The sequence below is a fragment of the Ascaphus truei genome, chromosome 15, assembly GCF_040206685.1.
Source record: "Ascaphus truei isolate aAscTru1 chromosome 15, aAscTru1.hap1, whole genome shotgun sequence".
NCBI classification, from domain to species: Eukaryota; Metazoa; Chordata; class Amphibia; order Anura; family Ascaphidae; genus Ascaphus; species Ascaphus truei.
Window position 1 is genome coordinate 28,561,857 of NC_134497.1, and position 15,926 is coordinate 28,577,782.

At 41.9% G+C, this 15,926-nt stretch overlaps 1 protein-coding gene across 1 annotated transcript in view; it reads right to left on the bottom strand.

Annotated features, from left to right (window-relative positions):
* Positions 1–895: 895 nt before the first annotated feature.
* LOC142466741 (uncharacterized) overlaps positions 896–15,926 on the bottom strand; it is a 16,580-nt gene continuing 1,549 nt past the window's right edge. The window contains exon 2 of the mRNA XM_075572094.1: positions 896–4,525. Within this exon, the coding sequence (XP_075428209.1) occupies positions 2,586–4,418 (1,833 nt within the window). The 5' untranslated portion in view covers positions 4,419–4,525 and the 3' untranslated portion in view covers positions 896–2,585. The remainder of the gene's footprint in view (positions 4,526–15,926) is intronic.

Below are 15,926 nucleotides of genomic sequence, written 5' to 3' on the forward strand. Positions count from 1 at the left end.
CTAATTTTATTAAACAAAAAAAATAAAGGTATTAGGGTTGAGTGGCATTTAAGTCATCCCAACATTAGTGACAACATATGAAATATCAAATACTGGCAAAGAATATTGATAGCTAACTGAATTGTTAAATTGTAATCTATGAAGGACACCACAGATGGATAACAAAAGTTAAGAGGTAGGAAAAATACTCCTCTTAACTTTTGTTATCCATCTGTGGTGTCCTTCATAGATTACAATTTAACAATTCAGTTAGCTATCAATATTCTTTGCCAGTATTTGATATTTCATATGTTGTCACTAATGTTGGGATGACTTAAATGCCACTCAACCCTAATTGCTTTATTTTTTTTGTTTAATAAAATTAGTGTATATATAGGATTTAGGATAGTATGTTTTCTTATTCAATTCTAATAAGTGGCACATTGATCAATATCTTGATGTAACACTTTATTGTTTATGTCTGAATAATGCTTATTGGTCAAGTTAGTGTCATTATCTCAAATTGCCATCCTTTTTCAGATATTAGTTGCAGTCATTGTTTAATATGTTATGTTTATTTCATTTGATCAATTCATATATTATATACATTTTTTTTATTGTCATATTTGTTATTTCTGTGGACTGTTCTTTTGTAGGAAGGTTTTCTTCTTTATTCTTTTTACCCTTTTCTCTCCTTTTCTTTTTCTAATCTCTCTGTGTCTTGTTTCTATTCTTTCTGCAAGACAAGATTAATTAATTATTTTAAACAGCTGTTTTGCATGACGGGGATGTGTGTTAAATACTCAGGACCACCCCCATCTCACTACTCCTTGAAAAAGCGCCACAGTGGGCGTGAAACACGTGGGAGAGTACTTTGTACTGTTTGTTTATTTTGTTTTTTATGTAGTCTAATAAATTAGTTTTTAACTTCTTTGCTGGTGAGTTCTACAATTTTTTCACGGAGCGGATGGATACTGATCTTTACCTGTTTACTGTGCTACTGCGAGAGGATCTACATTCACCACCGGATGTTCCAGGGAGACGTCTCTGAACGTCAGGGTTACATTGGATTTCCAGGGAGCCAGGCGGTGGTTGATCGTGAGTAGTGTGTATTCCACACCGGGCAAAGCCGGGGCTAACCGAGGGAGACTGAGTGAGTTACCTTCTCATGTATTGTCCCCAAAGTGTTTTAAAAAGCCCTCCTTGCCTTCCCTGTATTCTACATTGACTGTTTACCATTTCAACCCTCATGTTCCGGTGTCAAACTCCAATAATTGATTGAACACTTATGACTTATGGCTGCTTCTAAGCAGTACTGACCGTTACTCTTGGAACTTTTACACAGTTTTTTTCAGACCATTCAGGTGTGTGTTAACACAATGCCAAGGAGGAAAGACATCAGCAATGATCTTAGAGAAGCAATTGTTGCTGCCCATCTATCTGGGAAGGGTTATAAGGCCATTTCCAAACAATTTAAAGTCCATCATTCTACAGTGAGAAAGATTATTCAAAAGTGGAAAACATTCAAGACAGGGTCCAATCTTCCCAGGAGTGAACGTCCCAGCAAATTCACCCCAAGGTCAGATCGTGCAATGCACAGAGAAATTGCAAAAAAAACAAGGGTTACATCTCAGACTCTACAGGCCTCAGTTAGCATGTTAAAGTTCATGACAGTACAATTAGAAAAAGACTGAATAAGTATGGTTTGTTTGGAAGGGTTGCCAGGAGAAAGACTCTTCTCTCTAAAGAGAACATGGCAGCTAGGCTTAGGTTTGCAAAGTTGCATCTGAACAAACCACAAGACTTCTGGAACAATGTCCTTTGGACAGACGAGACCAAAGTGGAGATGTTTGGCCATAATGCACAGCGCCACGTTTGGTGAAAACCAAACACAGCATATCGGCACAAACACTTCATACCAACAGTCAAGCACGTTGGTTGAGGGGTGATGATTTGGGCTTGTTTTGCAGCCACAGGACCTGGGAACCTTGCAGTCATTGAGTCGACCACGAACTCCTCTGTATACCAAAGGATTCTAGAGTCAAATGTGAGGCCATCTGTCTGACAGCTAAAGCTTGGCTGAAATTGGGTCATGCAACAGGACAATGATCCCAAGCACACCAGCAAATCTACAACAGAATGGCTGAAAAAGAAAAGAATCAAGGTGTTGCAATGGCCCAGTCAAAGTCCAGACCTCAACCCGATTGAAATGCTGTGGTGGGACCTTAAGAGAGCAGTGCATAAACAAATGCCCGCAAACCTCAATGAAATGAAGCAATGTTGTAAAGAAGAGTGGGCCAAAATTCCTCAACAAAGATGTGGAGACTGATAAAGTAATACAGAAAACGATTACTTCAAGTTATTGCTGCTAAAGGTGGCTCTACAAGCTATTGAATCATAAGGTGTACTTAGTTTTTCACATATGGGTTCTCCATTTTGACTTTATTTGTGTTAAATAAATCATGACACGGTGTAATATGTCATGTGTTGTTGTTGTTCATCTGAGGTTGTATTTACCTAATTTTAAGACCTGCTAAGGTACAGATGATTGTTATTATGTTCTGATATGTAAAACCATAGAATTCAACGAGGGTGTACTTTCTTTTTCACACAACTTTAGGTCTCTCCCCTGTGTGTGTCCACTTATGTTTCCTCAGGCTTGATAGTTCACTAAATCTCTTCCCACATTCCCCACATCCATACGGTCTCTCCCCTGTGTGTGTCCTCTTGTGTGTGTTCAGGCTGGATAAATGCCTAAATCCCTTCCCACATTCCCCACATACATGCGGTCTCTCCCCTGTGTGTGTCCTCTTGTGAATGTCTAGGCTTGATGACACACTAAATCCCTTCCCACATTCGCCACATACATGCGGTCTCTCCCCTGTGTGTGTCCTCTTGTGTATGTCCAGGCTAGATAACTGATTAAATCTCTTTCCACATTCGCCACATACATGCGGTCTCTCCCCTGTGTGTATCCTCTTGTGCCTCCTCAGGCTGGATAAGTCACTAAATCCCTTCCCACATTCCCCACATACATGCGGTCTCTCCCCTGTGTGTGTCCTCTTGTGTGTGTCCAGGCTGGATGACACACTAAATCCCTTCCCACATTCCCCACATACATGCGGTCTCTCCCCTGTGTGTGTCCTCTTGTGTGTGTCCAGGCTGGATGACACACTAAATCCCTTCCCACATTCCCCACATACATGCGGTTTCTCCCTTGTGTGTGTCCTCTTGTGTGTGTCCAGACTGGATAACTGACTAAATCCCTTCTGACATTCCCCACATACATGTGGTCTCTCCCCTGTGTGTATTCTCTTGTGTGTGTTCAGGCTGGTTAACCGACTAAATCCTTTCCCACATTCCCCACATACGTGCAGTCTCTCCCCTGTGTGTGTCCTCTTGTGGCTGATCAGGCTGGATAAATCACTAAATCCCTTCCCACATTCCCCACATACATGCGGTTTCTCCCCCGTGTGTGTCCTCGTGTGTGTGTTCAGGTGGGATAACTGACTAAATCCCTTCCCACATTCCCCACATACATGTGGTCTCTCCCCTGTGTGTGTCCTCTTGTGTTTGTCCAGGCTGGATGACACACTAAATCCCTTCCCACATTCCCCACATACATGCGGTCTCTCCCCTGTGTGTGTCCTCTTGTGTATGTTCAGGTTTAATAAATGACTAAATCCCTTCCCACATTCCCCACATACATGCGGTCTCTCCCCTGTGTGTGTCCTCTTGTGTGTGTTCAGGCTAGATGAGTCACTAAATCCCTTCCCACATTCCTCACATACATGTGGTCTCTCCCCTGTGTGTGTCCTCTTGTGTGTGTTCAGGTGGGATAACTGACTAAATCCCTTCCCACATTCCCAACAAACATGTGGTTTCTCCCCTGTGTGTGTCCTCTTGTGTGAGTCCAGGCTGGATGACACACTAAATCCCTTCCCACATTCCCCACATACATGCGGTCTCTCCCCTGTGTGTGTCCTCCTGTGTGTGTTCAGGTTTGATGACACACTAAATCCCTTCCCACATTCCCCACATACATACGGTCTCTCCCCTGTGTGTGTTCTCTTGTGTGTGTTAAGACTGGATAAGTCACTAAATCCCTTCCCACATTCCCCACATACATGCGGTCTCTCCCCTGTGTGTGTCCTTTTGTGTATGATCAGGTGGGATAACCGACTAAATCCCTTCCCACATTCCCCACATACATGCAGTCTCTCCCCAGTCGGTGTTCTCTTCTGTGTGTTCTGGTCCGATAACCAAGTCAGACTCTTCCCACTTTTTCCAAGATCTTTTCCGGTGGCAGCTGCTAATATATCTCTTTTGGAATGAGAAGCAGTTACATTGTTTATTGATTGCCTTGACTGGTTGAAAGATGCATTTTCTGTCATATTCATTGGAATGTTGCAAGATTGTTCTGTCCTCATCTTTTCCATATTCTCATTTGGGTGTTTGAACTTCAGATGTTTGAGGAGGTAATTCGGACTGCTAAAAGCAAACTTGCAGTGTTGGCATGGGTAGATTATTGGTGCTTGTCTTTGTACTAGATGAGACAAAAAAAGTCACTGTTACACAAACTATCTAACAAAAGGTCATGTTGGAGAGGTAAGTTGGCATATCCCAAAATGTTCCGGATGAAAGTAAACTGTAGATGTACATTGTAAAAATTAAGGGTTTAGCACAACATGTGCAGCATTAGGGCCGGGAGAGTAGATGTAGTGGATCATACATTTAAAGTGGATCATAAATGTAACGATTTAAAAGGAAATCTCACTAGCTGCAAAACACCAATTAAAGTGGCAGAAATCTTTTAAAATCCTTTTGATAGATAGTAAGTCGATAGTTTCAGTTGTGAAGGTATAATTTAAAAAAAATTGTACAATGAATAGAATACGTGTCTCATTAGAAGCTCACATATCAGTCACGGGTGTTCCCGTTACCAGACCATGTACCAGGTCTGTAATAGTTATAGGATGACCCAACTTTCTGCTAAATCTCCATTGTTAAATCAGGAACCAAATTCACAATTATTGTATTTTAACATATATACATATACAATAGTGGTGGAGACAATGCAAACACAAAACCGATGCAAAATCGTGGAATGTGATTCCAAAAAAAGGAATGTGATTCCCTCCCTGTAAGGTGGCATCCCAGCACCCAAAAAAAGGCATTTACCACACGGTACATCCACCAACTCCCTTCATTACCTCAGCAGTTAGCCACTGAGGGGGGTTATTAATGCATTTTAATATTGTTGATGTATTTATTTATTACTGGGTTACCATTTATCGCCAATGTGGATATCTGTACCCCCCATTGAGAGGGCCTACTGTAGTTATCCCACAGTGATAATCAATGGTTTTGTGTGTAAAATGTATTTTGAATGTTCTTTTTTGTTTTGTTTTAAACGTGTATATATATATAAATATATATTTTAATATTTAAAAAAACACATTTGTCTAATAGGGATATTGGTGAAAAGTGATAAAATGGCGCAATTTGTTTTAGTTGATTACTGTAAATTCAGTGAAGTGAATAAAACACTGTTAATAAAATAATTAAAGTGCACGTATAATATATTACACATAAATATTGTGAAAATATGAAAACCAAAATTGTGATGGAAAGAATAAAGTTTAATCCCCTGCTCAAACCCTCTGGTGGATATGTTTTCACTTGTCCCACAGTGTTGCAGTAGATTCACAGATTCCAGGGGGAGGATAGAGGAAAAAACACAAAAGCACAGAAAATCTAAGTGCAGGAGAAATACAATGTGAACAAATGTCAGCTCCAATTTTGGCTCTTAAGGCCTACTTACAAACTGTAAGAATTTCAACAGCAGTGGGTAATCAAGGCTTTAGGCAATTTATCCAAGGTGGCTGTCAGCTCAGCACAAATCGAGGGAGGAGCAACTCCAGTTCTCAGGAAGATGTAGCCCCAATATAGAGAGAGGAAAAAGCTAGATAGCACAGACCAGGTTTAACAAGTTTTAATCTAAATGTAATCTCAGGTAGCAACCTCCCACTGGGAGTCCTTTCATTACACGGAGCACTCTTGGAGAGGAGCCGCAGGCCGCGAGGTTGCTACCTGAGAAAAACCGGATCTGACGTCAGATGCCCAGACCCGCGGAGACGCGATGGAGTAAGGCCTGGAGACAAACAGAGATCTTACGGTGGCTGCAGGACGGTGAGCTGGTGTGCTGAGAGGTTTCTTCAATACACTATTGCAGTGTGATATGCCTGTTTTTAACTGATAAATTGTAAGTGCAAATTTTACACTTAGATTAAAACTTGTTAAACCTGGTTGATCTGTGCTATCTAGCTTTTTCCTCTCTCTATATTGGGGCTACATCTTCCTGAGTACTGGAGTTGCTTCTCCCTCGATTTGTGCTGAGATGACACTCACCTTGAATAAACTGCCTAAAGCCTTGATTACCCACTGCTGTTGAAATTCTTAGTTTGTAAGTAGGCCTTTCTTAAGAGCCAAGATTGGAGCTGACATTTGTTCAAATTGTATTTCTCCTGCACTTAGATTTTCTGTGCTTTTGTTTTTTCCTCTATGCTCCCCATTGGAATCTGTGAATCTAATAGGGATATTGGACATTATTCTACAAAGGGGGTGGAGGTAGGGGATGCGGGTGATGACGGTAGTTGCCCCAGGGAGGGTGGTTAGGCTTCCCGTGGGGGGAAGGAGGCGAGAAGTGGTGGTGAGAGGGGTTAACCCCTTAATTACCTTAGCGACTAGAATGGCAATGCTTTACTAGTCACTAACGGAGTCACCAGGGTTAGGTATTTTTTTTTTTAAATAAAGGATTAACCCCTTTGGTGCCTGTGGTGTACTTTGGTAGCCACAGGCAGGAAACAGGTTAATGTTATTTTGATCATAGGTTTCTGTAATAATAGACATTACAGAAGCATATGATAGAAATATTAAACCTTTGCGGTATGTAACACATTATTATTGATCACGTTAATTCCCATATCGCGAGATTGGCCCAAATATCGCACCCATTAAATTATTACCACAATCTTGATATATACCACCATAAAATTGCGGTAATAACACCCGTTAGTTTATTATTTCCCAGAGTGCGATATTAACTCCACTCTCACAGATTTTGATGTATCTGAGCTGTAGTTTTTTGTTTATGCCTTGGGACAAACCAAGAACTAACCATGCTTTACTAGCCACAAAGGTGGCAAAGGGGGGTAGGTAGTGCAATGTTATGTTTATATTATCCTGTGTGGTCAGCTAATCATGGAAACTGATGACTAGTTGACCCGTGGACTACTAAGGGGTTAATATGTACTGTAATGTATTTTAACAACTATTTTATCATCTATTCCATGTTGGTTTAGCTCATCTTGCCTATGTATATAATGGGCAGTATATTAACCATTATATACATAGAAAAGACAGGGCTAACACCAGCCTGGAGCAGGTGATAAAATATATGCGGTATTTCTGCCATTCATCCCGTTCCGATAAATATCGGAACTTGATGTATGACAGTTTTTACTTGAAAATGTGATATAATGCCTGTTTTGTATCGGATCTGATGCTTTTAACGGGTGCTGATTTATTGCATGGTAATAAGGCATTTTGTTAATGGGCAAGTGAACAACAGATATATCAATCGTGGCGCGCAAAAATTAAATCTACATGAAAACAAATAAATATAAAACAGTGATACTAATACAAACACATATGGATGCTGCTTAACCCAGTGTGGGGTCGTTCTCTCGATCCCGTGGACAGTGGAAGATTGAAGATCATCGGGAAGCGCAAACCATGTAAGACAGAAGAGAATTTCTGATGGTGCAATATTGTGATTAATATGTGAATAAATATTCAAGGTGCAGTGTGCTAAATACTCACAAGTGTAGAGTGAGTGTTGTTCCCATAAAGGTATCTTTAAATGACAGCCCCTCTTAGTGGGATGATAGGTGCTGGACACCTTAAACGAATAACATAGAAACGGACATAGTGCAGATTGTGTAAAAATCCTTTAAAAGTAAGTGTATGCAGATTGCACTCACATGGTATAAAAAGAATACAAGCGTTTAGATCACACAGATCGGATCTCAGCAAATGTAACAGCTGCTCTTTCTGTCCCCCCTCCGCCTCGGCGTGCGTGTCACTGGTGCGTCTCACCCAAACCGGAAACCGGAAGTGACGTCATCTGCTCTGGGGGACTCCGATCGTGTGGGAATCTTCACTGGTCAGCGTCACTCTACGCGTTTCTCCACATTCGGTTTCTTCAGGAGAATGCGGAGAAACGCGTAGAGTGACGCTGACCAGTGAAGATTCCCACACGATCGGAGTCCCCCAGAGCAGATGACGTCACTTCCGGTTTCCAGTTTGGGTGAGACGCACCAGTGACACGCACGCCGAGGCGGAGGGGGGACAGAAAGAGCAGCTGTTACATTTGCCGACATCCGATCTGTGTGATCTAAACGCTTGTATTCTTTTTATACCATGTGAGTGCAATCTGCATACACTTACTTTTAAAGGATTTTTACACAGTCTGCACTATGTCCATTTCTATGTTATTCGTTTAAGGTCTCCAGCACCTATCATCCCACTAAGAGGGGCTGTCATTTAAAGATACCTTTATGGGAACAACACTCACTCTACACTTGTGAGTATTTAGCACACTGCACCTTGAATATTTATTCACATATTAATCACAATATTGCACCATCAGAAATTCTCTTCTGTCTTACATGGTTTGCGCTTCCCGATGATCTTCAATTTTGTTAATGGGGGGCAATATGGCATTTTTGGTTACCGTAGCTTCGTAGCTTGATGTATCTGTTTCTTTGACTCAAGTCAGGTTTAGTGATATTAAGTTCTAGTTGACCTGTAATGGTGTATGCAGATCTATCACTATTTGCAATTTAACATCAGCAATATGACAATAGAGATGTAAAAACCACGTAACACACATATTCCTGATTACCATGTGCTGGTGCGTTACTTTTCCACAGCGTACCCCCTTGATACCAAGCTCTTTCCCATATTCATCTCCAAACCAGGAGCTCTGTGTGTGGGGGGAGGTCTGTGCAAGTTCTGTAGTAGATTTTCCTGTGGTACTGCAATGCCACAAGGTTCTGTTCATCCTCATTTCTTGCACAATTTACAAATCTAAAATTGGGACAGTTAATGAGGTCTAAAAGTAATGTCTATTTTATAAAGGAAGAGCTGAAGAAAGATTCAAATTGGTAAGAATGTGACTTGTCTTTTCTTTCTTCTCTACATTTTTTGAGGTGAACTTTCTTATTACTTAAAAAATAAATAAAAACACTGTTGTAATTAAAAAGTCCCCGACAAGATGACACGTGACACAAAGGTGAGTTTTCTTCTGATGGAACTAAAGAGAAAGTGGGGTTGATGTAACAAGGTGTTGTAGCAGGAATGTGTTCCATTAGCAACCTGAGCTTATAACATGCCCTGGACTGATTTGGAAAATGGACTATAGAAAAAGCCTTGAGCCACAGTCTAATGAGGTAACAATGTCGGTTTGGGCTTGAAACTCCCCCCCCCCACCCCAGCTTCATGGTCAGACCCCCACCCTGCCCCCATGCATCCCATCGCTCCACGTAGACCACAGATCGCGGATTTTACCTGTGCACGCGCCACTTGGCAGTGAGACGCGCGTGCAGCAGTGACCACTGGGGCCATAGCGTAAGGCTACATATGGGCAGCAATGGTGCTGAACAAGGCTGTGAGGAGAAGACAGGAGTGAGGGGAGAGGTGCAAAGAGCTGCTGTGATCACATGCTCTTTGCCATTTACTTGAGTGGCTGTTAAAGTGCTATTGAGGCTATTGTACTTTAGTGAATCTAGTGTTTGGTAGACCGAGGAGGCAAAGTGGATAAGGAAAAATTACCATCTGCAGATCAGTACCTGAGAGGCAAATAAAGGGTGTGGGAGGAAGGGGAATACAGAACACAAACAGCAATAGAAACACAGTAAGAGAAACCATGTGAGAATGGTAACTCTTTATCACGGGAGGCCAGGCATTTACACCTTTATTCTGGAACATACATTGAGTAAAACAAGATAAGTGACAAATTGAAAATGTATTTGCATAAAAAGGCATACACACAGTGGAACACAAACTACATAAGAAGAGACACGCTTACTTGGGACCTGGGCAAAAAAACAGACTTTCCTAGCATAAATTGAATGAGATATAAGAGTCTTTAGTTGGCTGGGACTTAGCCCAGAATGTCCTGGAACTAAAATCGGCATGAAGTTCCAGACAGCACTGCTCCTTCTCCTCCAGTAGACTTGAAATCACTTCACTGGGAGTTAGTCCCAAACGTCCTGGAACTAAAATTGTCTTGCAATCCTAGCCGTGACGTTGTTTTTTCAGAATGTGGCCGCAAAAGTCGGGAAAATATTTCACCTTGGATTTCTGAAGCTAGTGTCTTTGAAATTTCTTTCGGAGCATCTTTTGGTCATTTTAAATTTGCCACTGCTATTCTGGCACTTAGAATCTGCGGACATGATTGGCAGTTTCTTATAGTATTTCAGGCTCCATTCATGAAATAATACAGCCAATCCGAGCATGGGAACTTTCTTACCAGCCAATCAGAGCGCTGCCAGTCTACTGAAGCCGAGCAAGTGTGGATTCAGAATCTGACAAGGGCATGCACCAACTTGACACCTCTGCCTATTCAGAATCCACCTGCTGAGCTAGGCTCCTCAATGTCTGGTTTGGGGCAAATGTTAGTCCGTTGACTTCCATTCACCCCAGGACTTGAGTACTCGGGCCTAACTTCGGGACCCAAATGGCTTTCACACCTGGCAACCTCTGAGGCTTTCATGTCCAGATTAGATAGTATGGTGTAAAATTATTATGTTTTTTTAGATAAATACATTTGCAATAAAATTAATTTTTATATTAAGTAGATTAGTAATTATGTTGTATTAATATAGTTCTATATATGTTTCATATAGACGCTATTATCCTGGTATACATATTTTGTTCACTGAATTGCTTGTGCTGAGCAGTTTCAGTGATTAATTATTCAATTAAGATAGAGATATGAGGTGATTGGTTATTAAATATAAGATATGGCTATAAATAGCTAGCGATGTAGATAGCCAAAAGATTTCTGAAGAAGCCTAGCGAAACACGTAGAATCGAATGAGCTGTTCCTGGGAGACCGTAGATTGTGGCATCAGCAAGTGTGGGCAGTCGAGCAGACCGGAGAAACCGCAGAGGCCGCTTCCGCCCTGAAGTGAGACGTCAGAGGAAGTGACGTATGCAGACGAGACGGAGAAGGCGATCGGCTCAGCCAGACCTCGGCGACACACCACTGTTTGCCTCTCCCACAAAACTTTTATTCTTATCAAATGTGAGTAATACATTTATATAATTCGTTCCTTACAATATTATACTATTGCGAGCTCTCTTCTTTTTAAATGCTTGGGTGACTACCATACTGAGGGGGATACGCTGACACTCACTCCAGAGGATCTGTTTAAGGATCCACGTGTGAAGATCCACCAAAGGGCTCTTGTCAGAGAGCGAAGAATCTCTGATACTCTATTACTATATAGTCTAATCCGTGAATGAGACCAACACATTCACTTTAGATAGGGTCACTGTTTTATTGGCTACACCATTATTTGTATTTCTATTTTTTCCACCTATATTTCATCACAAGACTCACCAGCGCTCCCCTTATCTGGAAGATTTCATGTCCGATGTCTGAGTAGACTTGCTGGCACCAAAGTTGGTAGCCCAGTGGTCAACTCGGAACATTGGTCATGAAAGACCCAGCTCATTATATTGTGCATAAGCATATGTGCTTAACCACACTGTTAATCAAAATATACACTTAAAAATCCTTAGTCTCTCTGGTTTGGGGAATAAAGTAAAAAGCTGCACTTTATTTTATACTAGTCATATTCCCTTTACACTATTAAATAGACTTAGTATGGATTCTAAGAATCCCCTCCCAACCTCATATGTATGTTTGGAGCACCTCAGAACCCCTATACAGGTTTTGGGTTACCTGGGCATCCCCATTAACCTAGGGACCACTTGACTGTTTCAGGGACACCTCACATCCCTATGCCCCTTTTACCTTTCTGGTCTGTGCTGAAGCACGGAAGCCTGGCGGTGAGTCGCGTAACTGGTTTCAAGGAGAGATTTTGCCAAAGCAATGTGCTTCAATGTATCCGGGAATCCAACCTCATTCCCAGGTACATTTTTGGGGTCTCCAGCAACTCTGGGCCCCGACTAGCTAGCCACATTCTGACAAGACTTTCTCTGCAAACCTCCCTTGAAACTCATAGCCTAGCAATCTCTGCTTGCTGGCACACCTAGAAAGGTAAAAACACAAACATTCCTTATTGTCTCATAATTACAGGTGATGCATATACAACAGTTAGGTTCAAGAGTTGACACTCTAGAACACCAAAACATGGATCAGAGGTAACCAAACGGGCTTAACATTTATTTGTGAGCCTGGTTACCCCCTCACCGTCACACTCTTCTCGAGGGGATATAGGAGAAATAATTTGACAAGCTGTTTGGGGGGATAAATAAAATGAATATTTCTGTAACCAGTAGTTTCGGGAGGTTTTGCAAGGATTTGGAAAGACAATAAGTGATGGTAATTGTCACAGAGTAATAGTTTGGAGAATATAGATTTGGTATTAGCTGCCCAATAAACAAGGTAAAGTAGTGTAGGTGACAGCAACCAATGTTATCCATAATGTCAACAGCTGCCTCTGGTTACATAAGGCCACGCTTATAGTGCTGGCGACGGCGACGTCGCCCTTCACCAGAGCTGCATTTCAGTTTTTGGCGATGTCGCTGGCTGCAAGGCCAGCGACATCATAAAAGTGGCGGTCAGAGGCACAGAGAAGCTCCAGTCTCCGCAAGGGGAGACAGTCGCCAAAAAAAAAATCGAATATCAGTAACTACCAAATTTTTGGTAGCACTGTCGCTTTGTCACCGTCACGTGCACTTATAGTCCAAATTTGGTAGTCACCGATATTTGATTTTTTTCTGCGACACTGCATTTGTTTAGCCATGACCGCAGCCCGGCACTATAAGCACAGCCTAAGGCTTTTAAAAGTGTGGCCCTGCGTTCCTAAGACGGGGAAAGACTTGTGTGGGGTGAGAGGAAAAGGAGCGCTTAGGATAGCTAGCAAGGAGAAAAGGCTGATTTGTACAAAGTCTTATGGGTTTGTAATCTCAGGATTTATTTAAACTGAAACAGAGCCTTATTATAAAGCGGCACAATTAAGCCAAATTATCCAGTGGCACCCAGATCTGAACAAGAGGCGGTGGGAGGAACTAGAGAAAAGCTGTGGTGCACCGGTTGAGCTACATAATCTGATTTGGCTCCCTAATGGAAGCTCCAACAAAATGGGGGTTCCACTTCAGTCCATGGCCAATTCCTTGAAGGTCTGGGAGGCTACTTAAAACAGTCGTAACCTCACTTCCAAACACTCCCTAATGACTCCGATAATCGGCAACACGGACTTCGCTCCAGGGTTGAATAGCGGTAATTTGTTAATTCGGACACAGGCAGGTATCACAAGATTAAAGGATCTGGAGGGGAGGATACATATAAAAACCTTTGAGCAAATTAAATCCGCAAAGGATATCCCAAACAAGGAATTCTTTAGATACCTCCAGATCCGAGATTTTTATAACAAATTACCAATTAGACCAGCAAGAACAAATTTTGAGCAGCTGTGTTCTAGAGATACGGACACGCGGGGACTAACCTCTAGAATGTACACGGAAGTGATCTGCCCTGAGACACAGACGACCACAAGACTCAGTTACATCAGACAGTGGGAGTCAGATTTAGGGAAGACACTAGAGGACGAGGAATGGGACAGGATCCTGCAGGCAGCAGCGAAAAGTTCAATCTGCACAACATTAAAGGAGAACGCATATAAAGTCCTAATGCGTTGGTACTATACCCCACTAAAATTATCTAAATTTGTCAAAGGATACTCCCCGCTCTGCCCAAAGCAGTGCGGGGAGATCGCGGATCTACAACACATGCTGTGGTCTTGCACGAAGGTGGCCCCGATTTGGGAACAAATTAGAGAGTGGATACAGAGGATACTCTGTTTAGAGATCCCCCTGGACCCGTGGCTGTTCCTATTGGGCAGGCGGATCCATGGTCTGTCAAATGCGTTGCACAAATTAATCACGCACTTTGCAACAGCCACCAGGTGTGAGATAGCAGCACTGTGGAAACAATCGGATTTACCAGTAATACCCAAAATCAGAAATAGAATTTGGCACGTCTGCCGGATGGAGCAATTGACGAGTTTGGTCAAGGACACCGGCCCAAATTTCCTCAAAGTCTAGACACCTTGGCTGGCCCAGACAGACATCCCGGGGATAAGCATACCCGCAATCCTACATTGATAGATACAGGTGCGTTCTCCTTTGAATCCGCGACCACGTAGAGACGGACAGTTAGATTAGAAGTCAGACAGGATCCAGATGAGTAGGGAAGAGTTGGGGTATGGTGACGTCAGACGCATGACGTACACCAGGAGAGACGGCTTGGTAAGGGGGACATGCAAATAAGGTAACACAGCGTTGAACACAACTGATTTCTCCTTCCTCCGTTTTGAATATACCATCACACGGCTTGAGGTGCAGTATACTACATTGTATCAGCTGCAATCTCCATTATATACCATCCTGACACAGTGGGATCACCATGAGATACATATTCTCCATCTAGATCCAGTATCTATATACATTATCCCATCATTAGAAGCATTCTATGAAATTAGATGTACCTTACTATTGCTATGATGTTCCTTACTGGAGATATTTGTATATGTGTCATACTGTGGGCAGATAAAGTGATTTCAGCTAGAACTTATTTCTGATACCGAGTCCTATTAACAAGCTATTATTGTTACTATATTATAAGTTACCTTATACCCTAGCCTAGAGGACCTTAGTCCTTATATAAGCTATGGTTAGATATACACCAGCTTATCCCCCGTTCCCACGTCTCTCCCACCTGAGGATTTTATATCCTGTGTGTATTTATATGTTGTTTCGTCAAGAATAGTTTTAATAAAATTTTGTTATTTTTTGGTTTTAACTCGCTTTTGAGTCTGCTGTCATAGGGTTAGTGGACCCTTCCTTTGGTCCTATTTACTATTATATATTATCCATTTACAACAGTATTTGATATTGATACTGTAACTTATGAGTGCAGTTTATAGAGCTTTTAGTGACCCCTGGTGGTCACTTGTTCAAGTGTTAGTTGAGTAAGGAAGAAGCCAAGAGTTCGAAACGGTGGACACAAAGGCGGCGGCCCACTATTCCCCCCCCCCTCCCCTACCTATACCTTCCTCCCTATCTGTTCATTGTCTTGTCTAGTCTGGTGAGTTGTGTTTGTGGATTGTATGTTACCCTCAGTTGGCGTCATATACATGTTAGGTGTGGTTAAAAGATATGGGTTACAGAGGTTTACTGAGAGATAATTGTTGGTGATACAATGTATGCATGAAAAACCCAATAAAAGTAAAGTTGAAAAAAAAAAAAAAAAACCTGAAACAGAGCAGGAAAATTATAATTAAAGGGGCAGTCCCTCCTAGGAAGAACATGAACCAACAACAATATCATATTTAATAGGTTAAATCTAGCGAATTGGCAAGTTAAAAAACCCGTTTATCAAACAAGAAAACATAACACTTCCATAGAAAACAAAGTAATTATAATGCCCTCATTAATCAAACACATACATGTTCCTGGAGAAATACAGAACAGGATTTCTTTCACAATACACAAATAAGTAAAACGGTTATTTTAACCCTTTGTGTGACTGAGGAGTCACGTGATCGCTCCCTTACTGACAGAACAGACGGGGAGACCCCCTCCCTTCTATCCCACGTAGTGATAGATCCGTCCTGCCCTGCACAGGA